This window comes from Rhopalosiphum padi, chromosome 2 (assembly GCF_020882245.1).
Source record: "Rhopalosiphum padi isolate XX-2018 chromosome 2, ASM2088224v1, whole genome shotgun sequence".
Classification (NCBI taxonomy): Eukaryota; Metazoa; Arthropoda; class Insecta; order Hemiptera; family Aphididae; genus Rhopalosiphum; species Rhopalosiphum padi.
The window spans coordinates 36,778,646-36,797,997 of NC_083598.1; the positions used below are offsets into that span (position 1 = coordinate 36,778,646).

A 19,352-nucleotide genomic window follows, 5' to 3' on the forward strand; every position below is an offset into this window, starting at 1 on the left:
TTTAACTTTTATGATATCAGACACGTTTTGGTTATTTTGGCATGTTATTCTTATTTACTTGTTTAATGTTAATTATTTGAAATTTTGAATTGCGTTTATTAATTAATTATTAAATAAGACCAATATAGTATTAAAATGGTTAGAAAATTAAAATTCCACGAACAAAAATTATTGAAGAAAGTTGACTTCATATCATGGGAACTGGACAACAATTTACATGAATTAAAAATCATGAAGAAATACATGATTCAAAAACGAGAACATTACACTTTGTAAGCTAATGATCTATCAAATTAAGAACAATTTATTCTATCCTTGGTATGTTTTAGGTATAATAAGTTATCAAGAGAAATAAGGACTCTAGCAGAAAAGATTAAAAGTTTAGAGCCTAAAGATCCATTTCGAAATGAACGAGGTGCTCAGCTATTAGAAAAATTGTAAGATTAAATATCTGATATATTCTCTATTCTTGAATATTGAAATGATATACAAATTTTTAATGTAAAAAAATGTAGGAATTTTTCATTTAAAACTAAAAATAAAAGTTATTATTACTTATTAGCAATTTGATTGAAAAATTTAAGTACAAACATAAATTTAATTCAACTGGAGTTACTTCATTTTGTTTAATGTATTTAAAGCCGATATCTTATTGCTAATTTTAAATTTTGTTAAATTAATTGTATAGTAGTATCTCAATGATCTGTCATTCACTGGGCATAAGGGTAAAAATAATTATTATACCAAAATCAAATTTTATTATTTTTAAATTTAACATATAAACTCGATAACTGTATAGATTTCTATACTATTTTAAATTAAATTGTGATTAAATGAAATGAATAATTTTTCCATTGCATATTTCTTTTATTATCTATTATAACCACACGTCGACACTTTCTTATCTAAATTTATAACTATTTGAGAAATATTTAATATTTCTTAGTATGTGTTTAAGTTAATATTTTATCTAAATCTGATTTGAATTGAAAAAGGTGGGAAAGTGGGTACTACTCTGCTGTATTTAAATTCAATAATTTATGATTGCATACAAAAAACAAGTGTAGGTGGAGATAGTCTGTCAGCCTATATCATTAAGTATATTTCAATATTTGTTTTTTTGATACAGTTATTATTCATTTATTTTATTTTTATTATTAATTTAAGCAAATTAAATTTTTTCAATAATTTTCCATTTATCATTTATTATATTATAATGTTATTCACTTTGAAAACAATACTAATTAACCAGTGAAAAACAGTTTGAATAAGTTAATGATATAAATAGGTAATATATTAAAATTAATCTATATATTTTGAAAAATATTATTGTGTAAATTTTATTATGTATGTAAGAGTTTGAAGTCCTCTGTGAATTATGTTTTTAAGTTATAACTAAATAATGAACATCATCATCATTTAATTATATAGTTTCAACCAAATATGAATTTCAAATGTCTATAAATAAAAACTAGTAGAGTACTTAAAAGGACGTCATACCCGCATATGTTGTCTCTGCCTTACGAATGTAAGACATACCAAATTTACGTTCAGCAGATTTAATTTTATGCTGTTAGCTTTAATATTAGAGTCAATTTACCTATTTTAAAAGTTAAAGGTAATAATATTATCTAGGGCATCTCAAAGGCTTTTGTTTATATTAAGCATAAAATTGAATCTGCTGAACACAAATTTGCTATGTTTACGTTCATAAGACAGAGACAACATATGCAGGTATGACATCCTCTTAAGAGTTATGTGGAATATTATATTACATTTTTAACCTTGTCTTTAAAAATTGAACATTATATAAATTATTTATTGTTAGTAACTTTTCTTGATTTTTACAAGCTTGAACTTCAAATGCATATAAAAAACATTAAATATTGTGCTTATATATTTTTGATATTTTTGTACAGTTATAAATGCAACTTATGTAGGAAATTGTAATAAGTTCAAAAATTTGATCTGAAAAATAATTTTTATTAAAATTTCTAAAAATAAGTTTTATTTACTGATATATAGTTTAAAAATTCATAAAAAAGCTTGTTTTTTTCTCAAATTTTCAAATCTTAAGTAAGAATATTAAAAATGTTATTTTTAACTATAAAATAATTTGCTAATTATCTAACTTATTAATAATAATAAAAAATTTTTATGGATTTATGCTCAACTTTTTTTTTAAAATTTATTTCATTAACAACTTAAGAGAACTTTATATTACATTTTTTAGGTTTTTGACCAAGCAACATTTTTTTATAGTCAATTAAAAAAATTGTAAATGTCTATTAATAGTTTAATAATTGTTGAAATATTTTGAAACATTAATTTTTTCCCTATATAAGTACTTTGAATTTTTACTTTTTACTTTTGAAAGTATCAACTAAATCCAATTTACAACTATAAACCATCTCTTGAGTTGAAAATTTAACATTTTTATTATCGCAAAAAAAAAATATCCATTATATTTTTAAATAAGTATTTTATTTTAGATACATGATGGGATTAATAACAACAAAACGGAACTTTGAACTTTGTTCAAAGATAACTGCATCATGTTTTTGTAGACGTCGATTACCTGTTATAATGGTTCGGTCTAAAATGGTTCAAACACTGAAATCTGCTATCACCTATATAGAACAAGGTCATGTTCGAGTTGGTCCACAGTTAATAAAAGATCCAGCATTCTTAGTATCGAGGTATGTCAAATATGTTGTATAAATTTTTTTTTTTTGGGGGGGGGGGTGGATAACCTTATTGTAAGACTAATAGATCAGTTAGTCTAATATGTAAATATTTTAAAATATCCTAAATTTTAAAAAATACCCGAGAAAATTAAGTTGTATATTATATAAATAATATATACCTAATATACTATTCATCTATATTTCAATAATTATTATACTTTAAACTTACCTTTTCTCTCTGAACATAATACTCAAATTATCTGCCCTTACTTATATAATTAAACTAAAAATAATTATAATTAATGTTGCACAATGATATGATATAATTATTGGATTAATATATTCGTATACATTGTTATATATCAACACATACATATACATCACATTAGTGATCACTGATCACAGTATCAAACAAATATTTATAACAGATAAAATAACAAGATGTATAAACGATTTATCTAATGTTGATTTATTTTTGTATTCATGTTATTAATCCTTAATATAATTTTACTTTGTACTACTAGCCTTGAGTCGTTTAAATTATAAATAAATAAAGATAAATATTTCTCAAAGACCAAAATATTAATTTTCAAGCAACCAAAGTCAACCGTATCATTTTCTGGCGTCACAAGTGATGTATTATGGAAGTATTTTGTTTCTTAAATTAACATGTCATATTGATACAATATATTAATACCTATGACATTAATATTTTGTTTTTGGTCTAAGATTTCAACAAATTAAAACAATATTTATATCAAAAAATGTATTGTTGTGTGACTTTAAAATATATAATCCTAGACATTAATCCAATATTAAAGTAATGGCAGTAATGCATACATATTTTTTTATATTATATCTATTGTAAACTGTAGTATTATAGTATTGTTTACTCAAATATGATAATGTGACCTATATTTAAAAAAATATGGGGTTACATCGATATCTTGTGTTTTCCGGGTCTAACCTGTTATAATACTAAAAAATCAATTAATAATTTATAAGTTGTGTTTAAAAACATTATAATTTAAAAAAAACAAACTTGAATTTTATAACTCAATATAATTAACAACATTTTATTAAATTTAAAACGAAAGTTTAAACAAAATAAAAATATTTAACACTGTATAATATAATATTTTCAGACCTTTAGAAGATTTTGTGACATGGGTGGATAATTCAGCTATCAAAAAACGTGTTCTTGAATATAATGACCTAAGAGATGATTTTGAGATAATGTAACATAATAGTTAGTAATTTACTTTAATTATAACTGATAAGTTGCTCTTTTAAATTTTTATACATGCATATTTTGTTAGTTATTATAAATAAACCGTGTTTACATTTAACCATTTTGTTTTGAACTGCCATTCAACATATTATTATTTGAATATCTTAGTGTTGAGTTTAGGTGTGAAATTTGAACTCGTAATTTATTAGATTGCTTAAAAAATAAAAATAAATAAATATTAGATAAAGTTTAGTTGAACATTTTAGTATAGTTTTTTTTAAATAAATTTAAAGGTTTTTGTTATAGTTCATATGGGTTCAATTATTTCTAGTTACTTATAGTTTTAATTTGTATATTGATAAATAACTATTTTTCATTTTTTTTTAATTATTGAAAATTAAATTTTATCACGTTTAGTGCCAAGATTGATAGTTTAGTTTGTTAATCACTGTTTTCTTGAAAACGATATTTCTATAAATATATTTTTATTTTATTTTATTTTATTCTATTTTATATTAATTGCACAATAATACTTTAATAAAAATATATTTAATAAATATAAAATAAGAAAAAATAATTTCATAATACAAATTATGCATATTTAATTTCAAAATCCATACCATATTACATCACACATTCAGATATCAAATTTATCTTAAAACTAAATTCTTAGTCAATACTAGTTAATGTGTTAATTGGACTAATTAGTGATGTGATAACTGCACAGTCATTATGATATTCCCTGATTTTGACAATATATTATGCAAAGTTAAACCCTAACTTTGACCATATTATACCATTTCCTCGTCAAATAATTTAAACTACTTTAGTTTTTTACCTCATTTAATACATATTTATGATAATTAGTTTTAGTAATTTAATGTTTTTACTAATTACATATTTTCCTAATGTCATTTTTAAATATTACTCTTATTTATTAATTACTGCACAATATGCTTTTATCAAATCATACATTATGTAGACTACACTGCGCAAATAGTAGTACAACTCTCACATAACTATTAAAAATAATTTTAATTGTACAATATCTTAAATTACAAATATTATTACAATATCTTTAGTAAAAACTGATTTTTCATTCATTAAATTTGTGATTACTTAAATTATTTTGATAAGCTAAGTTTTTAGATTAAATAATCTGTACATTGCCATAGTTAACAAGATAATATTTAGTTTGATTTAGGTATGTGTTTTAAGTAAAAGTAAATAATATTTTTGTACTGCTTATTATATAATAATTATCATACTTCTGTTCGATTAAATTATGAAAATATACAAATATTACCAGTCAAAATTATAATGTGTAGTATTTACTAAATTTACGGGAAATATTAAATCTATTTTAAGTAAGGTAATTTAATCAAATAGTCAAAATATATTTTTCTAATTAATGTTATAATGCCTATGTCCCATTAACTATGTCCAAACTTTATAAATAATGTGTCAATATCCTGCCAGAGTAAAATATTATTGAGTTTCCAAAAACAATGAGCAAAGTGTATAACATAGCCTGTTATATAAATATTTATGTCTAATAATTAAATAATTGTTTATAAATACTTGAATTTCCAAATAGTTTTATATAGATCTGTAAGAGTTGAATGTATATGAACACATCTTTTGCAATCATATATTGTTTCACTAACTGCATTTATATTCAACATATTTTTGACCAACATACTGTTAATAAATAATTTTTAATTATTAATTTATAGGTATAAACATTTTAGTAATTTTAGATAAATATAGAATTTCAGGATATTATGTAATATATTATGCATTAAACTATTTTATTTTTTAATAATGAAAAAACAATCATGTTCTCATAGACCATATAATTATTTTGTTCTTATAATCTTGTGCTGCTACTTTAAAACCAATCATATCTAAATTAAAATAAAACTATTTCATTTTTAAAGGATTGTGATTTAAGATTATAAATTTATAACCTAATTTAGGTTCCACATAATCCTATACTGAACAGTCTGAACATATAAAATATAACTTAGAAAACTACTACAATTTAATATAATTTTAAAATATTTATATTTATTAAGATTTAAATAAATAAACATGTTTCCATTTAACCATTTGGTTTCAACTTGTTACTCAAAATATGTTATTTAAATATTATTGTGTTGAGTTCATGTGTGAAATTCAAACTCGTAATTTATTAGTGCTTAAAAATAAAAAAAAATAAAATAGTTTTAGATAAGGTTTAGCTTAACATTAGGGTATTTTTTTCTTAAATAAATTTAAAGGTTTTTTATACAGTTCATTTGGGTTCATTTCTAGATATTTATAAGTTACCATAATGTATAAATTGATAAATATTAAATAACTAATTTTTTAAGGTTTAATTATTGAAAATTAAATTTTTTCACGTTTACTATTTAGTGTTGAGATTGATAGTCTTACTAAATAATCTCTTTGTACTTCCACCTAATATTGATAACGGTTTTAATATATAAATATTTAATCTATTTTATGTCATTTACACAATTATACATTAGTAAAAATATCTAACTAATATAAAATAGAGTACAAAAAATGTTGATTATTATATTAATTATTTCTATTTATTCAATATCAATTATTTCAAATAATAATTACACACTACAATAAATGGATATTTAATTTACATTCTTAATAAAAATGCTCATATTTGTATTTTAACTTATGTCTAATAACTGATTTTAAGTACTTGAGTTTCCAGATGGTTTTATAAAGATATATAAGAGTAGTTGAATGTTTATGAGCACATCTTTCGCAATAATGTCTTTCTTCATTAGCTTCATTTATTTTTAACATATTCTTGAGCAACATACTGTTTATGAATAATTTTTAATTATTAACTTGTAGGTACAACAACTTGGGTAATTTTAGATAGTTAGATAGTTATGTTCAAAATATTATGTAATATTCTGTCCATTAAACTATTTTAGTTTTTTTGTAATACAAAACAATTATACGTAAGATTAATCTATGTTCATACTTCATAATATAATCTTGTGCTATTACTTTCATACTCATCTAAATTATAATATAATAAAGCTGACGAGTTTGTTTGTTTATTGTTTTTTCGTTTTTACACGCTATTACCTAAAACTACCTGTCAGATTAAAAAGTTATTTTTGCATTTGATAACCCAATTCTTGAAGAGAGTCATAAGCGCTAGTACCCTTAGGAGCCATGCAAAAAGAAAAATGTCAGAAAGAATGTTATGCGAATACGTAGTAATAGCGCTGGCAGTTGTTGCAATGCGTAGTGGGTCGGATATCGACAATGTTCATATTGTCAATTAATGATGAAATAAGTTTTAGAGAAAATTAGAAAATAAGACTAAAAATATTGTTTGTAAAGAAGTAATCTAAATTTTTTATAAATAGAATCCGATTTCTTTTAAATTAAACGGTGTATGTAACTGCGGGGCACAGGCGCACAGCAATTATATGTATTATATTATAGAAGTGATATTGACGATATTGTTTTTATAATTCATACACCCAGTAAGTTTTTAATAACGAATCAAATAAAATTTCAATTTTATGTGATATGTAATTTTATTACGGGTAACGAAGTTTATAAGGACAGTCCGGTGTTGTACGATTGAGAACGTTTTACCTTTTTAGCAACACGATTGAGAACGATGTCGGCAGATCAAAGAAACAATATTTTGTACCTTGAAATCAAACGATTGAGAGCGATTTTTCTAGCGACGTTGCCATTTATCTTAACTTTTAGTAATAATATTTAGGGCTGGGATTTTGATGCAAAAGCATCTCTTTTTGGTGTTTGGACACATGCAGTAATTTCTGTTTTAAAGGAGACCCAAACACAAACCGTGGCAGTAATCAACTCCATTGAAAATAATATTACAAAAACCACGACCAGCAAAGATTATAATCGTATTGTTTCAACAATTAATTTATATAAAGAGTTTGAACAAAATAAGGACATTATAAGGTATTTAAAATTAACCGGAAATAAGTACTTGGGAAAAAAAATTAAATTGTGTATATACTGGCAAATAAATATTGATTTTTTAAATTTTTAATCTTAAGCTGACAAATAAAATAGGTATATAAATATATTGTAAATAAATATTAATTTTTAAAATTTTTAATCTTAAGCTGACAAATATGTTGTATATAAATATAGATTCCAGGTAAGTTTATTTTGTAACTAAAATATAGTGATTGATATCTTATATATATTGTATTTTTATTATTTTTATTTTTAATTAATGTGACAACGTTGCATAAAAGTTAGCAGGTAAGAACGTTCTCAATCGTGCTATTAAAAAAGGTACGGCCGATAAGGACCGTTCTCAATCGTGTTCTACCCGGACAGTCATACTACTCATACTCATACATAAAAAAAAACTTCTTTATTTTTAAAGGTATACATGGATTCAGAATTGTAATATAAGATTGTAACCTACTTAATATTCCATATTATCCTAAACACTGACAAAAGATTTGCATTGGATGAATTATGTTCTGTCGACAATTGGCTCATACTCGGGTAGTCCGGTTAAACTTGGGTATCTGTTAGAGATCGAAAATAATGTCTTTTAAAGTTTTAATTTGTCTATTTGAAATCATCAATATCAAATAAAATCATTGATTGAAACAAAATTACATCATTCAAATTAGTAATTTAATAAAGTATAGTGAGTCCGTTACATGATGTAGGTATTCACAATTTTTTAATATTTTTAGTAGTCTTTATTCGTTTAATTTTTTTTCATTGTAGTTTTTTTTCTCTAGACAATTACTTTAAGCAATGATTTAAATATTTAGTCGTTTACTGTTTACTGTTCAATGGTTACTTTTAACTTATTTTAGAGAAGGGTGAACTGGGTAACTGAAGAATGACCAAGATTCAGGATTCAGGAATAAGTTAAAATGAAGTTACAGTCACAAATTCACAATTCACAACTCGCTGTGTCCAATAATATATTATTTTCTGATTGGCTTATTAAAACACGGTAGTAAAAGTCTTATAATACCTACCAAAACGTAACCACGATGGCCATGAATATAAATTCTATTTTTGACCATGGTATAGAGTATATAGAAAAATATTATTTTTGTATACTTGTAGATTCTGTTTTAACCACGGTGTAATATATAATATACTTTTAAACTATTTACATGTTAGTGATTACTGACTAGGAAATTAATATTTATTTATTTTAATATTAAATGGATTTGGTCCTAATTATAAATACATTATGAGTATATTAAATACATAACATTTTTAAATATATAATTAATTTAACAGAACAAAAATTAGTCATATTTAACGTATAAAAGTAGATATATCAATATTTACCTAACCTTTTTGGTGGTCCTGACCAGCAATTTTAATAATATCTTTTTTATGAGTGCATGAGCACCATACACACCCACCACACCGGATACTGCGAGCGACAACTGGGCCAATTTCATTCAACGAAATACTTCAGTGTTGCTTATTATTTGGATCCGTGTGATTAACACTTTCTAGTTGTATTAAGACAACTACGCAGGTTAACGAATTCAACAGCGAATAAGGTAAGATGCATGAGCATCATTTTATTTGCGTTAATTTGTATAATTCTGCTTTTATACGTTTTATTACTACGGTGTATTTGATCATATTCTCGAATCACGATCTCGAGAGCCCTCCGACCATCGGTAGGAAGGTAATAGTGTAAATTTAAATAATTTTAATATTTACATCTGATGGGTACCTAACTGTATTCTCCAGCACTTGTAAGTGTAGGGATAAAGGTTCCACAGATCCGACATTTATTCAAGGCTTGGGTCCTTTGTATCTTTCCTCTTTAGAGTTATTATCTCAACTATCTATTTTAATTTATTTTATTTTTGCGTTATTACATATCTGTTGTAAAAAAATACATTTATAGTTTATACATTTTTAGGTTTAAAAACTAACCAATTTTTTTGTGTCGTGTAATCATAGCATCATAAGTGATTTCACGGTGGAATGATGCTCAATCAACAGCGGATTGTTGAGACATTTGTTTTTGTTTTTTTAATAAATGATAAAGATACATTTTCAAGCCATAAATAAGGAAAAGAGACTATTTGGTTTAGATTTAATGTGATTTGTTGAAAAATGTATCCTTTCTTATAGACCGTTTTTTTTATTTTTTATGACTGTTTGTTGTTCGACACCGCCAAGTAAATCCGTCAACGCATCTCACATCTTCGCATAGGTAATTTTAAATAATGCCCACGGTCACACGTGAGTTGGTTGTCAGATGCTATTAAATAATAAATTCCACTGTTGCAGCTGCTTAATTACATTGAGAGACACTGGACCAGAAGTATTATTTTCAAAAACATCGTTTATTTCAATAATATTTATGATCGACAATCGACATATTTTTATTATTTAACACTATAACACTACGTTATATACAACGTAAACCACTTAACGATACGGAATTCAAGTTAATCTGTAGTTTAACTTCACTTTTATGATTATTAACCGAATAGAACGAAAAGGTAATGGCAAATTGGCAAAAACTAAATCTTATCTGTAGTATATCCATTATATTACAAGACAATATTTTGTCATGTTACAAGATATTACACTATAAATAGAAGGATCTCTTTGGATTTATCAGAGATTAGTGACTTGACTATATTGTATAAAACTATATTTTGCACTGGAATTACGATATTAAAACCATACATTCTCGTGTATAGGTAATACAAATTTTCGGCATTATTTTTTAAAACTTTAAAATACAGTTTTCCGAAAAAACAAAAATTTGATTTTTTTGAAAATACGATATTAGCATATATTTTAAAAATGTTAAAATACAGTGTACTCTCGGTTATCCGCGTAACTACTAACTAATGATTTCCGGAAAAAACTTTTGGCACCATAATTTTTAAAACGTTAAAATACATAGGTTTCCAAAAAAAAACCAAAATTTCGAGGCGGTGCTAAACTAGATTTGTTCCCAAATATGATGTGTTGCGCGCGCTATTTTCTAATACCCGTGTGTCCGCGTGTCATAATCGGCATTTATTTTTTCATCTAGTGGCACTGGCTATCATTATAGGCTATGGTGGTAGGTAATAGTGTGTATAGAACTTACTTTTTACTCTAAGCCCTAAGGAATCCTAGAATATATAAATTATTACTTATTAGCGTAATAACGTTAGTGATACTGTTACTTTTACTGGGGAACAAATCTTATAGTCTTATACACACGATACTATTACCACCATAGTCCATAGCCTATAATGATAGCCAGTGCCACTAGATGATAAAAATAAATGCCTATAATGACACGCAGACATACGGTATTAGAAAATAGCGCGCGCGACACGACATCATATTTGATAACAGTAGAAAGCTGTTATCATTGAGAAAATCAGGCCAATGACCATTCTATTCTAATATTCTCTCGACGTTTAAAGTCTTCCAAGTTCCAAGTTCTACTTCGTAATTGGCAAATCGTAATGCTCGTTAATAGGGATTACAATGTAATATCGATTGTTATTAAATATTTTATGTTTTACATTTATCGTTCATTATAATTACTTTTAAATACGAGTAAATTATTGTTTGAATTCCACGAGCAATGCAAACTAAAATGGACAAAACCGAAGATTCGTTTAATAACAATTACACTACTTACGAGTACTCTAAAGAAGATGGGACCAGGGAAAAGAAACATTTCAACGGTTACCAGCACAAATCATCGCAATATGACGAAGTTGTAACCCAATTGTTTTCTAAGCAATTTTGCATGCCAAATCAAAGCAAATGGAAACTTCCTGACCCAGACACTATGCTAAGTCAATGCAAATGGGAGGTAATTTAAAATATTAAGTTTTATTTATAACTTTTTTAGTGTTTATACATAAATTAATATTAATAAGTCAATGTTTAACAAATTAATTATTATCAGACACCTAATTTGGTAAATGAAAATTAAAATCATTACGTATAATAATTTTTTAATGATTTATTGGGTTCAAAATAAATACCTAATATATTTTATATTTATTAACATTTTTGAAATTAAAAAATTTAAAAAAATGATTAAAAGAAATTATATTTTTCACAAATTGTTTTAATCTTAAAGGGATTATAATTTATTGTAATTACCTAATAAATAATAGCAATTAAGTATTTTTATACACTAGGAGAAACAGAACCTAGACTGTTTATAGAATTGTTTTTAAAATAATATATATTTCTATAAAATGTATATTAAACTGTTTACTAATGTCAAAAAATAACCAATTCATACTTGTTATCTATAAAAATGATAAAACATTAAAATTATGATAGCAATATAGTATACAATGATTTATAACTTTATTATTTTCTAACTAGTAATATATTGTAAATGATTAATATACCCATGTGTCTGCTTGAAAGATAGTATACACAATTTCGTGGTCTTTGAACTCATATAATATTAAAAATAATATTTTTTAACTACAAAAATGTGAATAATTTATAAACTATATTGTTATACAATGTAGGTACTTAAATCATGATTTATAGATATTGGTAAACCTAAAAACATTTAAGAGAGTCAACCTTAGATACTTTAAAAATATTTATTATAAATAATTTTACTAGTTAATTATCTAGTGTCTATAGTAGTAGTTAATGTAGTATTAAGTAGATTTAGAGCTGTACATTTTCATAATTATGAAAATTTAAAAAAAAAAAATTTTCATTTAGATTTTACAATTATTTTATTTTATTTTAAATAGTAAAGTATAGATCATTTGTTAATTATACATTTATACTCAAAAAACTTAACAAGTTACTTACAAAATAAAAATACTAACTGTTTAATATATTTTAAAATAAAAATGTTCGTTATAAATTTAAAGAATAAAAAAAAAATATGAAATAAAATGTTAGAATTAATTAAATCTTTTTTAGATACATGAATTATTAAGTATAATTTGCATTCATGCATTACATACCTATAAAATACCTTATATAGGTATATTTTTTTTATAAAATATAGTATATTTATTACAGGAAGTTACATACTAAATTGTATTATGAATCAATGGCATAATTTGGTCATGTTTGAAAGGAGGGATGAAATGTTTTTACATTTTATCTATAAACTCTCCTTCCTCACCCCCTAAAAGAAAATTGTATTTATCATAAACATCTCCTTTCAGTGCAATAAATGTATGTACAAATGTGAGACGGAAAAAAATAATTACAAAATATACAATTATATTTATTGTTAAATCAGTAAATATAAATAAATGTAGTTAACCAGTCTTTAAAAATAAAAAAAGGGTCATTGAGGGGAGGGGATACGACACCCAAATCTCTCCCCCGTAATTATGCCACTGTTACAAATTTTCAATACTCTTATTACATTTTACATATGAGTACATGACAAAATTGAAAACGTGACTACGGCATACCCATACCGGCTATCACTACCTATTCGTGTATGTAACTCCTGTAAAAAATAAAATTGAAAAATTGATAAAACATAAAATTCCAATGAAAAAAAACATTTTTATACTTACAGCTCTTGATAGATGTAGATTTTTATAATATTTTTCATTTTCTTTCAAGATTGTAATAATTTACAATTGAGTCGCGATAACTTGAAGTTGAAGGGAGATAAAAATTCGCTTCGAGATATCTAACTCGAATTAATTTGTAGGGTAGTAAAAAAAAATTTGAGTTGTCAAGTTTTTCGAGTTATCGTGACTCGACTGTATTTTATTTTTAATAAGAATAATTGTTTGAAAGTTTACAAAATAATAATAATAATTATAGGTAATAAATAAATAAAAAATAAAAATTATTAAATGTACTTATCTAATTGTTATTTTAATATACTAAGTACAATTTTACTATTTTTTTTTAGTTACCAGATTTTATACATTTAAAAAAATCACTTAATAAAGTCAAGGATAAACTCGATGATTTTAACTTAGCTGAATGGCATAAAAATACAAAACAAACAAACCCAGCTAGTAAAGTCATTTCTAAAGTTAGAGGAATTGGACATCCAGAATTATTAACTGGGGCTTGGTTGAAGTTTTTTGAACTATTAAACGATTATAAATTAATACCTCAAAAATGTATAGACAATGGTAAATTGTATAGTGTTCATTTATGTGAAGCTCCGGGTGGTTTTATTTCTGCTCTCAACCACTATATTGTTAGCCAAGAAATAGATGTCAAAGTAAGTAATTCTAATTAGTTTTAATAATATTTTATTAAATTAATTTTGTTTATCGTCCTAGTGGGATTGGATAGGAGTTTCATTAAATCCATATCACGAAGGAAACGGTAATCCTGATTTAATAAATGATGATAGATTCATGTTATTCACAATAAACCATTGGTTTTTTGGTACGGATCATACTGGTGATATTTTCCAAAAAAACTTCTACAAAGATTTATATGCCTTTGTTAAAAACCGTTTTGGTGAAAAAGCAAATTTGGTAAATAAAACATTTATTTATTGGTTTCTTTATTTATTCTTCTAAATAATGTTTTTTTAACCTTCAGGTAACAGCTGATGGTAGTATGGACTGCCAAAATAATCCTGATGAACAAGAAAATGTAGTAATGCGACTTCAAATAGTTGAAACTATGGTCGCTTTAATGATACTTCAAGAAGGTTGTATTAATATTAGACATATTTGTAAATTTTTAGTTTTGTTAATGTTTTTAAAAATAAATTTAGGTGGTACTTTTGTTCTAAAAATGTTTACTATGTTTGAATGCAATTCGTTATGTCGAATATATTTGTTATGCTGTGCTTTTAATTCAGTACAAATAAAAAAACCAGTTACTAGTAAACAAGGAAATTCTGAAATTTATATTGTATGTTGCGGATACAAAGGCTTACAACATGTGGAACCTTGGATTCATACATATTTTTCAACTATTGAACGGAGTATGTATTATTATTTATTAATAAACATAAATATTGATTCTTATCTACATGTGACTTATTTTATCATTTTAGCTGTGTCTGATTATAGTATGTTTCCATTAAAAGAATTGCCTAAAGATTTTTTATCGTCTATGTATAACTGTTCAAAATATTTTAGTGAACTACAAATGCAAATTATTGAAAACAACATAGAACGATTTGTAAAAAAAATTGAAAATGACACTAAATATTTAACCGAGTTACAATATTGGGTTGCTAAAACATATGCTCATAAATATAAAGTAAAACCAATAGAATCATCACAGGAAATAGTTGGACAAAATAAACTTCAGGTAAAAATATAAAATTAAATGATTAAATTTGTATCCTGTATACTTATTTTATAAATACTAAATTGTTTTAAATTAAATAGAGTTTACAGTATGATTTTCCAAAAGTTTCAACTATGAAGTTAGTCATGGATTATTCATTTTCTGAGAAACAACGTAGGATTGAATGTCAAGCATCAGATGAAGCGAAGTTACTTCAAGATGAAATTAATATGTTTAAACAATATCAATGGCAATATGACTCAACAGTTTTATGGTTTACTGCTGAGGTTAATTTCATAATTTTATTTTATAGAAATATCATAGTAGTAAAATAGTAAAAAATCATCATTTTATGATCAAAAATTATATTTATTATTTTGTACGTTTATATGCAGCAGTTAATGCACTTTAACTCAATGCGTATTAAGTTAGTCCGAGAATTAGGTGCATATATATGTATTTTTAGTTCTCATTAAACTGATATGCATTTATTATTTAATTTGATTCTTCAAATCGAATTAACTCCACATATATGTGATTAACTCTTACTCTGGGATTAAGATATGTATGTAAATCGCTTTAATGTGAATTAATATGTTAGCGGGAATTTTAAAATGTCAAATTATAATTATTTTGGTCATGGAATCCAAAGTTTAAAGCATGGACTAAAAACATTCACATTAACTTGTAATTTTATTTAACATCTAATCTTGATATTTTAGGTGCATATAAATTCGCTCTAATGCAAATTAACTCAATGCACATTGAGTTAATTCGCATTAACTGCTGCATATAAATGAAGTAATTGTGTTCTTAGCAAATGATTAGGATTGGTTAAATTGTTGATTTTTTCACACAGGATGCCAAAATTCACTCATCTGATTTTAATATACAAATGGGTAAACCTGTATCTGTGGTACGTAACTCAAAGTTTTGTGTGAATACACTAATCGACTATAGTAACCGGGCAAGATCACTATTTACTATTCCTATTGAGGATAATATTAAGCGTAGAGAGTTAGTTTTAAATTCATTTTAATTTACAAGTAAAATTATTGTTGAAACTTTTAATTTCAATATGGACTATTCTTTATGTATTACAGTTACTTTTGGCTTCAAATTCCAAGGCAAACTATCAATGGACAATTAATTGTTTGTGATGTCACTTCGATATATATCAGCGATTGTATCAACAATAATCGAAAACAACATGATTCTTTGATTGCTATCTTAGAATCATTTGAAAAGCTTCAAACTTCTGATAGCTTATTAGTAATTGGATATCCGTTGCTTACTCAAGTGAATGTTGGTGTTTTCTTTATACTTTTAAATATGTTCCTAAAGGTATTTTATATTTACTCAATAATAATTTTCAAATTTCATTTTAACTAAATATTTGAATTGCATTTTTTTATGTTCCATTTTAGACTGGTATGATGAAACCTGATGAAATGGGTCATGCTTTTGTGTTTTGTTCAAAAGTTAATGACAAACATGTAGATGAATTTATAGCTCTTTTAAAGAAATTAAAAGAGCATATTAAAGATCCTAGTATCATAGATATAGTTGAAAAACAAGAACAATCTTTGATATCATTCATTCCAATTAAGAAAGTTATGTGTAAGTTATATTTATGTTATATTATTAAATTTAAACATGTTCATAATTGAATAATTTCCAAAATATATATTTATGTTTCAGTTCAACCTATTTATAAAGATATTGTTACTGTTAATTGTTTGCTTATAATCAATGAAGTGAAAAAAACTGTTTGTTCTTACTTGCAACAATAATGAAAAATTTGTTATCAGAAGATAATTAATTAAATATTTTTTTTTTTTCATTGTTATGTATTATTTTGTTGAAATTTACTATATTCACTAGGTATTTGAACCACTAAAAATATAGATAATTTGTGATAATTATTTTTAAATTTATTACTATATTATAATATATTAATGTTATTTGTTTCATTAACATTTAAATTGTTTATACCTAACTTATTTTATAAATATGTTCTAAAGTACGTTTGGGAAATAATTGAAATACCATTTTATACCTATGAATATATTTTTCATATCTTTTGTAATGTACTAATCAAATTTAAATGGCCTATTGTGATTATATTTAGAAAAGACTGATGATAGAAATATTTTAAGTCATTAATTAATCATAGCATTAACATATTATAGACAAATAATATGTATGTAATAATTTAATATTATAAATTATAATATGTATACGCATTATATATATTAATATAATTTGTTAATCATTAAAGAAATTATGAAAAACCAAAGCAATTTAGTTGCATTTTATTCCAGCGTCGACTGTTTTTATATTACATGAAATTGTTTTTTTTTTTTATATTTTATACAATGTTTATTATATGTAGAATATTTATATTAAACATAATAATTTATTATTTTAAATAAACCTAGTATTATTAATGTTGTTAAATTTATATTTTAAGAAATTAAATAATTTTTTAATGATGTGTCTTGTGTTTTATTTAATTATTTTATCAATATAAATTTTCCATTTTGATTGTCATGATCATGATTCCCTAAATATATGTATATAAAAACAATATTTAAATTATTGAATTTGAGTGGTGCAATGAATGTTTTGAATTTAAAATGCTGTGTTTATTTATTTTAATTTCTTATAGTCAAAAATGCTTTGATCAACTTTGATGGAAGCATTAGGCAAAACAAATTTTATACTTTTGGTATGTCAAACTCAAAAATCATCAATATTTTTTTATAATTATCGAGAAGAACAAATACAAACATTCATTAAAATTGTGATTAATTATTAGGTAATTATTAAAATAATTACAAAGGTTTCGAAACGGTTATCATTTGAAATATTTAGTTTATTTGCTATTAATGACAGTAAAACAGTTTTTACTTTGTAACAAACTTAAATAACGAATAGAAGGTGCCCTATTAGTTATTATTGTTATTAACATTTGTAGCAAAAACTAAAAAATTAAGCATAAATTGCAGTTTCTTTTATGAGATTTTGTTGATTAAATTTAGAAAAATGTATACATTAAATACTAAATAATATATACTATTATAACTATTATAATTTATTAAATGCAATTGTTTAGCCAAAATTAAATCAACTTACGTAAATACTAATATTGAATTAAAATATATTACTTAATATATACTAAACAGAAATATAGAAATTTTTTATAAACTATAGGTACCTAATAAGTAATAATATAGGTAAGTAGGTTCATCATAAATGGAAGATGAAAATAATTATTCAGTACCTAATTGTTTTTAGTAGGCTAAGATTTATCTTTGAATTACAATTTTTATTTGAAGTGGGTATAAACATAGGCATAGATATTCAAATAATTATCTACATAAGATAATAGATATATTTTCAATATAATCATCCAGATGAGATAATTGATTAATTTAAATGAAATTATCTAGATAATAGATAATTTTAAGAAAAAAAATTATAGCTTAGCTGATTATAAAAAAAAATATATCATACATTTTAATTGATATTTTTTTTATTTTATGTTACATAAACAGATTGGTACTAGTGGTACATTTGGTTACATATTAAAATAAAAAACATTTAAATACATAGTAGATCATAAACATAGTTAATAATTAGAAAAGTTATTTTGTATAAATATTAAAATATGATACACCACTTTATGTGTAATATAATTATATAAATCAATTAATGTGATCATTAATATATTAAAAGTATTGTTTATTCTTTAGTTGACCTTAGGCATAGTAATTTTTCAAAAGTGTTGTCTTTTAGACGATTTCTTCGAGGTGTGAGTATTTGACTGCCTGCACTAAATTTTACAGAAAATGGTAATATTGACAATATTGTGGCTATAGTAATAGTATGGTAACTAGTTGTTACCTAATGACAGTGCAAGTCACAGACTTCTATATTATATAGAAGTCTGTGGTGCAAGTATACAAATTACTTTTTGTAAATCTATGGGTCATTTAATATGTTATTACAATTCAATGCGATTGTGTGAATAAATATTGTATCTTGTATGAAAAAAATAGACAATATAGTAAATAATTTAGCTAGAATGCTAGATAATTAAAAAAAAGAGTTAAAAGACCGTTTTTATTATCTAGATAAGATAATAGATAAATCATTTA

At 24.0% G+C, this 19,352-nt stretch overlaps 2 protein-coding genes across 2 annotated transcripts; both read left to right on the forward strand.

The window, feature by feature from the left end:
- The first annotated feature begins 10 nt into the window (after positions 1–10).
- LOC132919910 (U3 small nucleolar ribonucleoprotein protein IMP3) lies at positions 11–4,036 on the forward strand. Its single transcript, XM_060981838.1, has 4 exons — positions 11–272; positions 330–437; positions 2,493–2,699; positions 3,833–4,036. The coding sequence occupies exons 1-4, from the start codon at positions 136–138 to the stop codon at positions 3,927–3,929; spliced, it is 549 nt and encodes a 182-aa protein (XP_060837821.1). The 5' UTR covers positions 11–135; the 3' UTR covers positions 3,930–4,036.
- Positions 4,037–8,048: 4,012 nt separating this feature from the next.
- Positions 8,049–17,684, forward strand: LOC132919908 (cap-specific mRNA (nucleoside-2'-O-)-methyltransferase 2-like). Its single transcript, XM_060981835.1, has 12 exons — positions 8,049–10,168; positions 10,246–11,785; positions 13,838–14,158; positions 14,220–14,420; positions 14,488–14,599; positions 14,666–14,878; positions 14,951–15,210; positions 15,291–15,476; positions 16,049–16,206; positions 16,293–16,533; positions 16,617–16,809; positions 16,891–17,684. Exons 2-12 carry the CDS (start codon positions 11,552–11,554, stop codon positions 16,980–16,982), a joined length of 2,211 nt encoding a protein of 736 aa, XP_060837818.1. The 5' UTR covers positions 8,049–10,168; positions 10,246–11,551; the 3' UTR covers positions 16,983–17,684.
- The last annotated feature ends 1,668 nt before the right edge of the window (positions 17,685–19,352 follow it).